The 13,999-nt window shown below is 42.4% G+C and overlaps 1 protein-coding gene across 27 annotated transcripts in view; it reads left to right on the top strand.

Annotated features, from left to right (window-relative positions):
* The window catches only part of EPB41L3 (erythrocyte membrane protein band 4.1 like 3), a 270,323-nt gene that overhangs the window by 210,770 nt on the left and 45,554 nt on the right, over positions 1 to 13,999 (top strand). For all 27 annotated transcript variants that reach the window (XM_075585296.1, XM_075585303.1, XM_075585306.1 and 24 more), the window contains 2 exons: positions 7,084 to 7,171; positions 10,237 to 10,389. In XM_075585296.1, the coding sequence (XP_075441411.1) occupies positions 7,084 to 7,171; positions 10,237 to 10,389 (241 nt within the window). The remainder of the gene's footprint in view (positions 1 to 7,083; positions 7,172 to 10,236; positions 10,390 to 13,999) is intronic.

The following is a 13,999-nucleotide window of genomic DNA, read 5'->3' as shown; positions in this document are numbered from 1 at the left end:
TATGACATGGATAAGGAGTTATATGTAAGTGGTTAATGTCTTTAAATTAAAAAAATATATACACATATATATATATATATATATATATATATATATATATTAAGCCTATAGGGAACCATGTTAAAAATGGTTATTGAGGCAAAAAGTGACACTGTGTGCTCATTTGCATGTCATTTCCCAGAATCCCTTGCTGCAGTGGAAGTGCTGTATGCTGGGTGATAATGGGGAAAGGCTGGGTTGCAGACCTGCCTAAGACATGCAGATGAGCATACAGCTATATTTGCATATTTGCTTTCCTGTGGAGGGTTTTTGTCACTTTTTTTACTCACCATAACTTAACTCAGTATTATGTTTTATATATATATATATATATATATATATATATAATATTAAAGAAAAGTGGCTTTTGAAACTTGGCAAGCCCAAACATGGGAATGGTTTTACTTCCTTTAGCTGCTCCCTTCTATGTCATATCATTGTTTGTTATGCGGGACCTCCCCTCCACAGTTAATTTCCCATTCTTACACGTATTCCTCTGTTAGGGAAGGGACAGGTTAAATGTGGAAAAAAACACTCTGACTTGTAAAGGAGGATCCAGACCTCTGTGGGAATCTCCTCCCCCCCCCCCCACCCACGCCCCCATCCCTGCTCCAGGGATATTTATGTGGGGGGTTTTGTGCTGTTTTTGGCACAATAAAACTATAATTATGGCTTCCGGGGGATGACTTTCCAATTTTTTTATTGACTGTGGAATAGAGTCTGACTCCACAAGCATTTTGTCTCTAACCGGGTAAACATTCTTGACTTGCCCTATAGAAAAACTTATTCTGCACCCGGGAACCCAGAGTCCCTGAAAACGGACTCCATACAACCCCCGGGAACTGCATAAATTGCTGGTTTAAAGGCTTTTTTTTAAATAGAAAACAACTTTTCAAAGAGATTTTTTTGTGAATGAATTGAATGACGAATTACTTTGATGTGTTAAAAAAAAAAAAGTTGAATAATCCTTCAACTATAGAAAGACATTAAATAATGTACAAGATTTTTAAATAGTTAAATAAATATACTGTATGTTTATACATGTTATGTTTATAGAGTGAAACAGATAATATTGCGCTCATAAGTGACCTGTGATAAATATATATATGTGATAATAATAAAGGTATTCAATACAACCTGATATAGTGTGGTTTTATGCTGCTGGTCTGATGGGATTGGCTCAAACACCAGGCTAAATGGATACAAAGAAAAGACAGCGCAAAAAAACCATAGTGTAGTAAATTCAATTAATATTTATAAAGTGAAGGTGAGTATTGCACGTACATCAAAATAAAGGGTTAATAACATGACATGTTTAGGGACATGTTACCACTCAGCAGGAACAGCCAGACACCAATGCAGAGATCTTTACACGTTCACCCTCTTTGCTGCCAGCATCCAGGGAGACTCTGTGTTGCTCTGTGGTGGCGAGTCGTGTTGAAGGAGCTCCAGGCAGTGGATCGGCAGAGATGATCTCAGCTCACTTCCGTATTACTCCACGCTGGCGTGTGACGTCATCCGGCGGCGTCTCTCAGCCTCTCGCGTCTCACACGTGTGGATCAGGAGAGATGGTCTCAACTTGCTTCCTTGTTACTCCACGCTGGCGTGTGACGTCATCCGGCGGCGTCTTACAGCCTGTCGCGTCTCGAAAGTGTTAATTCTTTAGCGATATTCTTTCTAATGGTGGCAAATTGTCCCAAACAAGTCCCGCAGAGAACTAATGTTCAAAATAGTAGCCACAATGGGAATAGTAGGAACGCGCCCTCTCCTACGCGTTTCGTACTTTCGTACTTCGTCAGGGAATACTTCTCTCTGGACTAATTTTATTGATGTCCACATATCAAGATCTGTTCCTCGACCATTATCCAATATGTATACTCGATCAATACATTATCTACATTTAGGACATTTTATTTATAAAATTGTGGGAATCAGTTAAAGCACTTTACATCCTTTAATATGTAATTTTATTATGATTAATTCTTGTCTCTTTGTTTTTTAGAGTCTCTTATATGCATTATGGTATGCCATTATAATTTTAAAAGTGTTTTTTAACCCATGTTGTACTTATGTTAGATTGTCAGTTCGTTTGTATTGTGCTGATTAGGTTCTCCACGGGAGGAGTGTCACTCTCTCCAGGTGGGGGGAGTTGAGCTCATCCAGTTGGGGCCAATCAGAGCTCAGCCACGAGTATATGAACCGCCCTGGAACCTCCTCCTATATTCCCTGACGAAGTACGAAAGTACGAAACGCGTAGGAGAGGGCGCGTTCCTACTATTCCCATTGTGGCTACTATTTTGAACATTAGTTCTCTGCGGGACTTGTTTGGGACAATTTGCCACCATTAGAAAGAATATCGCTAAAGAATTAACACTTTCGAGACGCGACAGGCTGTAAGACGCCGCCGGATGACGTCACACGCCAGCGTGGAGTAACAAGGAAGCAAGTTGAGACCATCTCTCCTGATCCACACGTGTGAGACGCGAGAGGCTGAGAGACGCCGCCGGATGACGTCACACGCCAGCGTGGAGTAATACGGAAGTGAGCTGAGATCATCTCTGCCGATCCACTGCCTGGAGCTCCTTCAACACGACTCGCCACCACAGAGCAACACAGAGTCTCCCTGGATGCTGGCAGCAAAGAGGGTGAACGTGTAAAGATCTCTGCATTGGTGTCTGGCTGTTCCTGCTGAGTGGTAACATGTCCCTAAACATGTCATGTTATTAACCCTTTATTTTGATGTACGTGCAATACTCACCTTCACTTTATAAATATTAATTGAATTTACTACACTATGGTTTTTTTGCGCTGTCTTTTCTTTGTATCCATGTTATGTTTATACATGTTATGTATATGTTTATATGTGTATATATGTTGTATGTTTTACACAGTATATATATTCAGAAACAGGGCACGCACAAAATAAAATATAAAGGTAAAGGGAGGGTCCATACTGTCCAAAAAGATACAGAGATAAAGGGACAGGCACTCCTATATGCAAAAAAGTGACGTTTATTGACTCAACGTTTCAGTCCCCCCTTGAGAATGGTCCCTCTATGGGATCGAAACGTCGGATTGGGCGTCTTGCAGTCATTGAGTCAACCATGAACTCCTCTGTATACCAAAGTATTCTAGAGTCAAATGTGTCAAATGTGAGGCCATCTGTCCAACAGCTAAAGCTTGGCCGAAATTGGGTCATGCAACAGGACAATGATCTCAAGCACACCAGCAAATCTACAACAGAATGGCTGAAAAAGAAAAGAATCAAGGTGTTTCAATGGCCCAATCAAAGTCCAGACCTCAACCCAATTGAAATGGTGTGGCTGGACCTTAAGAGAGTTGTGCATAAACAAATGCCCGCAAACGTCAATGATCTGAAGCAACGTTGTAAAGAAGAGTAGGCCAAAATTCCTCCACAACGATGTGAGAGACTGATAAAGTCATACAGAAAACGATTACTTCAAGTTATTGCTGCTAAATGTGATTCTACAAGCTATTGAATCATAAGGTGTACTTCGTTTTTCACACTTGGCTTCTCCATTTTGGCTTTATTTTTGTTAAATAAATCATGACACAGTGAAATATGTCATGTGTTGGTGTTCATCTGAGGTTGTATTTACCTAATTTGAAGACCTGCTAAGGAACAGATGAGTGTTATTATGTCCTGATATGTAAAACCATAGAATTCAAAGAGGGTGTACTTTCTTTTTCACACGTGTGTGTCTGGAAAAGACAGAGGAAGCAATAGGACAGATAAGAACAGACAGACAATAACGCGTTGAGGGAAATTTCACTTTTACATAGTTACAAAGACACATTGAAAAAAAAAAAAAAACCTTTATTAAACGGTATACAATATAAATCCAAATATGTCTAAATACTTACATATTTCAACATCTCGCGCTTGCAAAATTAGGCTGTGTCCACGTTGCCGCTGAGAGCGGTGACATCACCAACGCTCCAAGCATGAGCACAGGGTGTCCTGCATAATTTTGCAGGCGTGGATCGGGGCTATTTGTGTGTGTGTCTGTGTGTATGTGTATTGACTGCTGCTAAGCGCACATCAAAGTCAATTTTGTTTGTCTCCCCAAGCGCCAAGCATGGGAGAGCGTACGTGCACAAAGGCAATACTTTTGGTGGGCATTCATCCACCTCTTTGCTCTCCCCCCCCCCTTTTTTTTCCTTCCCCTCCCTGCTCTTTGTCTTGCTATCCCCATTGTCATCCACACTCCAACCTACAGTATTATTTTTTTTTTTCCGTTTTCAATGTTGTGTTTTCACTTATTTTTTACATTATTTCTGTACATTCATAGTATGATTGATATAGTGGCAGCCTACCCTTTCACTTGCAGATTATCGCAGTGAAGCAGGTTGCAAGCAGAGGAGAGCAGGACCACAGCGCTATTGTAGGGCAGACACCGGAAGGAGGGGCGTTTGACTTCACCGTGCTCGGTTGTGCTCCTCCCCGTACCTCCTAAGCCCCTGCGCGTGCGCACACACACCATCACGTGGCCGCCACCTGCACTAACCTGTTCAGCCACCCGCACACATCTTCGGCTGCCCGCCCTGTTCAGCCACCCGCACACATCTTCGGCTGCCCGCCCGTGCACATCTTCTGGGCCGCCCCTCGCGCACAGCTTTTTCATCCTCCCGCGCACAGCGTCTGCCTGCCCGCACACCCAGTTTTTGCCGCACGCCGCCTGCGCCCCCCTAAATAATCTTGCGCCTCATTGCCCCTCCAGTTTGCGCACCACTGCATTACAACACACACACTCTCTCTCAATCAATCACCACATACACACACTCACACTCACCACATACACTCCATCAATCACCACACACACACACACTCAATCCCCCCCACACACACACACACACACACACTCAACCCCCCCCCCCACACACACACACACTCAATCCCCCCCACACACACACACACTCAATCCCCACACTCACACACTCAATCCCCAGACACACACACCACACACACACACACTATCCCCCCACACACACACACTCGATCCCCCCACACACACACTCAATCCCCCCCCACACACACACAATCCCCCCACACACACTCAACCCCCCCACACACGCACACTCAATTCCCACACACACACTCAATCCCCCCCCCACACACACACACTCCATCCCCCCCAACACACACTCAATCCCCCCCCCCACACACACAATTCCCCCCACACACTTAATCCCCACACACACACACTCAATCCCCCCCACCCACACACACACTCAACCCCCCCCCACACACACACTCAACCCCCCCCACACACACACACTCAATACCCCCCACACACACACTCAATCCCCACACACTCACACACTCAATCCCCACACACACACCACACACACACACTATCCCCCCCACACACACACACTCGATCCCCCCCCCACACACACACTCAATCCCCCCACACACACTCAATCCCCACCACACACACTCAATCCCCCCAAACACACACACTCAATCCCCCCCACACACACACACTCAATCCCCCCCCACACACTCAATCCCCACACACACACTCAATCACCCCCCCACACACACACACACACTCAATCACCACACACACACACACACACACACAATTTCACCTGGGGGGCGACATGCTCCGATCCCCCAACCCCCCATGCTGCTGAAAACTGGTGCGGGAAGCAGACAGGAAGAGAAGGAGGGCTGTCTGTGTGCAGAGAGAAGCCCCGCCCCCTCTGCAAGACACAGAAGCAGCAGCACGGAGCTTCTGGCCGCCCGTGCACAGCTCTGCCCGTCCCCAGGTTTCCCTGCAAGCAGTCCGCGCCCCCCCCCCCTACATAATCGTGCGCCCCCCCAAGGGGGCGCGCCCCACAGTTTGCGCACCGCTGCTTTCATCTTTTAGGGCTCAGACTTTATAGATTTGAGGTAGAATAAACTATTTTACTTGTGCTTTTTAAGTTCTTTTTCTAAATATAAAAATTCTTCTCTATGGCTGAGCTTTCAACACATACAAACCCAACACATACGGTATAACCGTGCAATATCATATTGAATGGAAGTGAAAGAGACATGGCAAGAGGTAAGGGAATGTGGGAGTGGGCACTCTGTGTCAGAATTATTTGTAGCAAAGAAAGAATGCTAAAATGATGATCGGGAATGGTCTAAAACATAAACAGCAAGATTATGCAAAGCGTATCATTAAATAACATGTATGTAGCAACCTCCGCTGATGTTGTTTTTACATAATCAGAGTTTTGCTACCTGTGCCAGAATGAGCCAGAGAATGAGTGTGTGTCCCACAAGCACCCTAGAGCAGTGTCTCCTTCAGAGATTGGTAAATTGTATATCCCAGTCGTTTCTTGAGAAGGCGAGACTTCTGGTTTTGATGATATGCTGAAAAATAAATAGAACATTTGGGATGGATTTACAGTAAGTTTTGTGTTCACTGATTTTACGTATGTTCTCAACTTTCCTGGTTGTTCTCAAACAACAATTGTCAGACATTTTATGTATTATTTGTATCGTATGGACATTGATTTAAACTGTACTGCTGTCTTTGTTGCATTAGTTTATGACCCTGTCACGTTCACTGCTTCCTTTTTGACAATGCTTTGTCTTGAACTTTGCCACCTTTATAAGCATGGTGATTTCTTTCCTCTATGTCAAAGCAATTTTGTTGAAAGTAACAACGCAAACATCTATCATTGTCCATCTGTATTCTGTGTGGCAATCTTTTTTTTGTTTACACACTGCAAGTGGTGCACATGCTTTGTGTCTTCAAGAAAAGCTATCTATTACCCTGAAATTTTAGTGGACAAAACACTTTTGAGCATTTTAGTATGTTTTAGCATGGCTGGCAAATGCCAGGAGATTTTATTCTCTCCCCTCAGAGGCTGACTATGTCTATTATTATGAACCACATACTTCAAATCAATAACCTCTTTACATTTTGTATTTTTTCAAGCAGAAACAACCTGGTTAAGTCTGAAAGCTTTTTTTTTTTTTTTTTTTTTTAAGTGTACGCTACGAGTTTTTTCTTTTCTCTCCAGGGGAATGACACCTGCTGAAGCTGAAATGCACTTCTTGGAAAATGCCAAAAAATTGTCGATGTACGGAGTAGACCTGCATCATGCCAAGGTATTGAATGATGTCTGTATATTTTCATGGCCTATTAATACTTGACAGGACGTACATTATAATACAAATATTGATACCAGCTTAAGTTAAGATCCTGCCGAAAAAAGATATAGCCAAACATGAACATTGTTATCTTTACCGTTGTGCCGTTTTTATTATTATTTACTTCTAAGCATTGTAATAATGTAAATATCACTACTGCTTCTACGTTTCAACATTGTCTTGGCAAGCGCTGATGAGGCTCAGATGGCAGGTGAAAATGGCCAAGTGTGTTCATTTGTTACTTTAATATAATAGTATTTAGAAGTTATCTTTAGTATTGTTTTTGCAATACTGTACTTTTGCATGAGCAGGTAGCTTTTATCTGCATCATAACTATACATTTCATGGCACACTTATGAAATAATTTACTTGGTCTGTGACATTTAGCTGAGATATAGATTTCTACTAACTTAACCCTAAAGAACCGTACCCTTTTCCCTGGTTGCGATATATTTTATGGAACAATATGTAATGGGCAACATAAAATGTAGCTGGTAAGACCGAGGGAGATACCTATTTTGTATTTATGCCTGGAATATACAGTATATACCCATTAATAATACAGGATACTTCAATAATAGCAGTGTTTTTATATATTTGTATTACAATAGAAATTTGGATATTTGCCGCGATACAGACAAACTTAGCCTTTGGGCCATATTTACTAAGAAGTGCTATGACATAAGGTTGAGTGTTAAAAGATGCGTTCTCGCACACAGGTTGCCGTTTTTTGTTTTTATTCTAGGTGATAATCAGGAGTCTCTAGAGCTGAACTGTGTTGATTTCAGCTCCGGGGACCCCCAATCCCAAGATACCTCCGTAGATCATGCCAGTACCAGCCCCCGCTAGGTGAGCAATAAAGCAGTTTAAAGGTCCGGCATCACGCGGGCCAGCTGGATATAAGCTGTCACCACTGCCTATTGCCCCGCGTGATGCAGGACCTTTAACCATGCAGAAGAAAATGTCAGTACCTACGGAGGCCAGTATCTCGGGAAGCAGGGGGTCCCCAGGCTGAAATATAGCTCCAAAGACCCCCTGCTTCCCCCAGGGGGAGGTCTTTTTTTTTAAGGGAAATGCTTTTTTAAGCGGCATTGTCAATAATACACCTTCCATGTCGGAAGGCGACTTACAGCCAATTCATTTGAAAAGGCCATAAAGGACCATAGTTAAGTCATGCTGAGAGGTTTCTTGTGAAGTATAACTTCTTGGTTAATATGGCCCTTTGTATATTGTAGGTGTACACAATATTATGGCCTAGTTTTGTGTTCCTTTAATTGATAAGTGAACATTGCCGGGAGTTAGAATTGTGACCCGTAGGTTTGCATAGCCCTTTCATTCTGACTCCTAAGGCAGGACAGCTCTTTTTGGCAAGGTGGCAAAGAAATTGATGGCAATACTTTCTAAAGGTATGAGTCAGTAGAACGAACTGGTCCTATCCCCCTTTGAGACATGCTGGGCTAATCTAGTGTAACAGTGTATGTGATGTTTAGTGTTCCAGATTATCTCATTTCTGCTCCTTTTAGGTTTTAATTGACTCAGAGCTGCATTAGTAAATGAAGTAGTGTTTACACGAATCACATATCGGTTTATCACGGCAAGAGTGGAAACCTTTAGTTCAGTGCTTTCACCGTTATAATGACAATATGGTGTTCTCCACCATAACCGTTTAATTGGCTGCTTCACTAGAGGAACAACTGTTGATATTTCAAGGAAAATCCATATACCACTTCCCTATAATGCTTTCAAACGTGAGTTATCATTCTTAGGGGTATCTTATAATGTCCCTTTGTGTGCACTGTGTGAAATAATTAAATATAAAGAGTATTGAGCTGCTGAGTAATTCAGATGCTTTTAGTGGTTTTAAAGCCGCAATTCACACCGTCCCCTTCAAAAGTCAAAATCAGGAGTCGCTGGAGCACAACACACTTCTCCATCCCCAGTCTTACCTCCCAAAACCCACACTTCACCTGCAGTTTGCTACCATAGACCTGCCATGATCACTTGGATTACATGCCCTCAGCCAATAAATAATGTGAATGTTGCTCATCATGTTACACAAGTTAAACCAGGAGTCTGCTGAAGATGAGACCAGGGAGATCGTTTGTTCAGAAAAGAGCTCAGATTGCTGCTTTCATTTATATTCTCATCAACCTCAAAGAAACGTTGTGCGCATCCGTGTTAAAGTTAAAGTGAGGCTTAGAAACTAATTCATGACTCTCTCCACAACCTTAAGAACTTTCTTTCACAGAACCATAGTGGGGTGAGAACGAACTGTGCAACTATATTGATTAGTAGAAGCCGTTGCTTGGATCGCACCTTTTTGGTTGATTTCCATGTATAGTTTACATACTGTATGTCCTGTAACAACAACAACATTTGATGATCCACGTTACACTGCATTAAAGAAAATAACTGAGGATTATTGCACAATGGCTTTTAAAATGGATCTCAAGAATTATTGCAATTTTTTAAGCTATTCTAACAGAAAACAATCAAAATTCGCAATATCTAATGATTAAATCTATATTTCTGTTTTTATTACATTTACTTTCCGTCATCAGAGGGATCCTTTGAATTATATTACCGTAAAAAGCGATTGTGACTGGAAGGAAGGAGCCTTTACTTTCTGTAAATGTGACATTTTACTGTTGACTTTTACTGAAGATGAGATATTTGTAAAATGGCAAATGATTGCTGATTTTATGAGACAGTGCTGAAAACAGTGTTTATGCTGTCACTTGCCAAATTGTATCTTGCGAAAAAAAAGACATGAAATCATACAAGAGAATTTGCCAGTTGTAATGGATAAAATCATAGCTGATGAAAGTAAAAAAAAAAAAAAAAGAGGAAATTATACATAAGCGGTTTTGCTTGTTACAGGCTTTTCTTCCAAACTTTGAAGGTTTCAACGGTGTCGTGTTTTTATGCCTTCTTTGAACTCATTCCGTACTGAAAATACCTATTATTCACAAACGTGGTCAAAATGATGTGATCTGAACTAAAGACTAAATATCCCTTTCCAGGATTCTGAAGGCGTTGAGATTATGCTGGGTGTGTGTGCCAGTGGTCTATTGATATATCGCGACAGACTACGAATAAACAGATTTGCCTGGCCAAAGGTTCTGAAAATTTCATACAAAAGGAACAATTTTTACATCAAGATTCGACCAGGCGAGGTGAGTAACATCTGCTTTCCATCAAGAGCATTTTTCACAAGCTTCTTTTATAGAATAGTTTTACACACCTGGTTGAAATGTCGTTATTCATATAAAGCTGGTAGTTTACACAACAATTAAGATAATTCAACGTCATCCTTTCAATTAGTGCATTGAAAAGTAAACTGCTTTAATTGTCCAGCTTGTTCAAGACCATTCTGTATTCCAATGTCTATTTAACAGCCTTTCCAGGTTTAATTGGTTTATTCCAAAATAACTAGTCAAACATCGCTAAAAATAATATCTTTCAATGGGAAAGGCATAAACACAAATTTAAAGCATAGGTTAGCCGTGAGTCAATTGAATAGCTTAAATTAAGATGTAGTCTTTCTCCAAGAACCCCGCCTGAACAAACAAGACCTGCCCAAATTCTTTCTAAAACTATACCCAAAAGCTTACTTCTCATAAAGTAGTAAAAAAAAAAAAGGTGTTGCGATCTTAATTAACTAAAGTCTTCATTGCAAATAAAGGAAGTTAAAAAAAATGGAGAACATATCTGATTAGTTTGTGGCCTATTAACAGGGCAAGAAATTACGCTGACAAATATTTACACCCCAAACTCAAAGCAATTACAATTCATTAGCAAACGACTGGAAAGTTTATCGAGCTATCCTCCAAACTCCATAATCCTAGAATCCAAGAACGGACCAATGAAAACTAGTCAATGAAGGATACGCCAAATCTATCTCAAAGCGGGCTAAACTGTTTAGTAACTTAGTGACAGAGTTCCCCCAATAGATATCTGAAGATTTGAGCATAAAACTCAGAAAGATCTCACTTTTTACTCTCCCCCCTAACAAAATTTGCTCAAGGCTGGACTACCTGTACTTTCTTTTTATAAGACCAAAAAGCATGAAAGAGGTGATCCACATTTCAATTGGCCAAATCTCCTGGTCTGATCATGCACCAATCCAACTAACACTCAAAATACCTCAAGCCATCCCATGCCGTTCCAATGGCACCTAAATGATTCCCTATTAAATTTTCCCGAAATTGATAAACAAATTAAGAACTCATTAACAGATTGCTTCCAGATAAATATGGGAAGTGTTGCATCAGCAGCCACCCTATGGGAAGCACATAAAGCCTTTATAAGGGAAACCTTAATATCTATCTCCACACACAAATAAAAAGAACAAGGTCAAATTAACTAAAGAACTAAGTGACAAAATTAAATCCTTAGAACATGCCCATAAAATCAACCCATCAAAACAACTATATAAAAAACCTAACCAAAAAATTATCTCAATTACATAGAAATTGGAAGTTGAAAAATGCTTTAACAGCTCTTCTACCAAAAAGGCAATAAGGCTAGCAAATTAAAAGGCTTGATAGCACATACTAAAATAGCCTCTATTAAACTAAAACAGGGAAATCCCAAGAAATTCACGGAATACTATAATAATCTACTAGCTGATATACCCGTTGTTGCCCGGGATTTAATTTTCCCGCTCCCCCTCTGTCTACGCTCCCCTCTCTCTCCGCTCCCCCTCTCTTTCTCCCCATTCACCTCTCTCTCTCCCCCTTCCCCTCTCTGCCCCCTCTCTCTTTCTCCCCCGTTCACCCTTGCATCTCACATCACTCTCCCCCCCTGCAACTCACTTCACTCTCCCCCCCTGCACCTCACATCACTCTCCCCCCCTGCACCTCACATCACTCTCCCCCCCTGCACCTCACATCACTCTCCCCCCTGCACCTCATATCACTCTCCCCCCGCACCTCACTCTCCCCCCTGCACCTCACATCACTCTTCCCCCACCCTGCACCTCACATCACTCTCCCCTGCAGCTGACATCACTGTCCCCCCCCCCCCACACCTCACATCACTCTTCCCCCCCCCCCCCCCCGCGCATGAGGTGGAGGGTGTGAGGGGGCGGATGGAGGGTGTGAGGCTATGCGGCTGCTGGAGGGTGTGAGGCGGTGGGGCGGGTGGAGTGTGTGAGGCGGCGGGCGGTTGGAGGTGAGGCGTGGAGGGTGTGAGGCGTGGCGGGTGGAGGGTGTGAGGCAGCGGGACGGGTGGAGGTGTGAGGCAGCGGGGGCTGGAGGTGAGGTGTGGAGGGTGTGAGGCGGCGGGCCTCAGTGAGCAGGATGTGAGGCTCAGGACGGTAAATTCTCTGGGTGCATGGCGTGTGACTCTCGGTCAGAGGGGCACGTGGTGTGAGGAGGCTGTTAGGGTGAGGGCGTGTGTAGCCGTGTTTCTGACGTCACCCCACCGGCCAATCAGAGCATGAGCCGCCGCCAACCAATCAGCAAACGCACAAACCCACAGACAAACAATGTTTTAGTTTTATATAGATATCATTTGGAACCTAATAAGGACGACTCATATGTAAATTCGAAAATAACTAAATATCTAGAAAAGTGCAATCTAGCCAGAGTAAGTCGGAACGACCTGGAGATTTTTAACTCAAAATTTACCACAACAGAATTGAAGGATGTGATTAAATCGCTGAAGCCCTTAAAAGCACCAGGCCCTGATGGATTAATTCATGTTATTAAAGGTATATTCATATTCTCACCCCTAACCTCATTCAGCTATACAATTCTCTTTTAAGAGACAATAATATCTCTAGATCAATGGCTGCGACCCACATAAGTTATCCATAAGGAGGGAAAGGACCCTCTCAGAGGTGAAAATCATAGGCCAATATCACTGTTGAGTACTGATTTTAAAACCTAAACTAACATTTTTGCTATCAGGCTGAAGACCCACCTCCCCATGTCCACCCGGATCAAAAAGGGTTCATCAGCAAAAGGCAAGCATCAGATAATATCCAAAAAATAATTAATCTTATACATCCAGTACACTCAACAAAAAATAATGTGATGTTGCGAAGTCTCGACGCGGAGACAGCGTTCAAGACAATAAGCTAGTGTTTTCTAAATAGAACTCTTGAAGCATTTGCTTTTGAAGGTCCCATTCTCAAAGGCTTAGCAACCCTACATAAGAATTCAACTACCACCATGAAATTACTGGGTGGAAATTTGGAGACTATTAATAGAAATGGAACCAGGCATGGGGTGCATTTATCGCCTTTATTATTTGTGCTAACCATACAAGCCCTAGCATGCAAAATAACACTGGTATACATGGTGTTAAAGGAGCACTCCAGGCGACACCATTGTTTTAAAATATAGGTTTGAAGCAGGGGGTCTTTGAAGCTGAACCGCGTTGATTTCCAAGATACTTACCTCCGTAGAGGGTGCTGATATCTCCCCACAGTTTAAAGCTCCCAGTCACATGAGCCAATAGGAAGCTTCAAAGGATGACGTTGCAGCTTCCTATTGGTCAGCCGGACGTTTGGACTTTTTGTGTTTTGTTGTACATATTTAACCACGCCCAGTAGCATTCCAATTGATTATTTATATATATATATATATATATATATATATATACATATATATATACAGTGCTTGACAAATCACCCAAAAATCTACTCGCCAAACCAAAAAATCTACTCGCCACCTAGCCCCGCCCCCAGCCCCTCTCAGGCCCCGCCCCCAGCCCCTCCCCTAGCTCCGCCCCCAGCCCCGCTTAAAAATTTTTAAGTAAATTCTTAGTAAAACACAT

The sequence above is a fragment of the Ascaphus truei genome, chromosome 2 (genome assembly GCF_040206685.1).
Source record: "Ascaphus truei isolate aAscTru1 chromosome 2, aAscTru1.hap1, whole genome shotgun sequence".
Taxonomy (NCBI): Eukaryota; Metazoa; Chordata; class Amphibia; order Anura; family Ascaphidae; genus Ascaphus; species Ascaphus truei.
The sequence above is the reverse complement of the archived record's forward strand: the minus strand, read 5'-3'. Positions and strand labels throughout refer to the sequence as shown.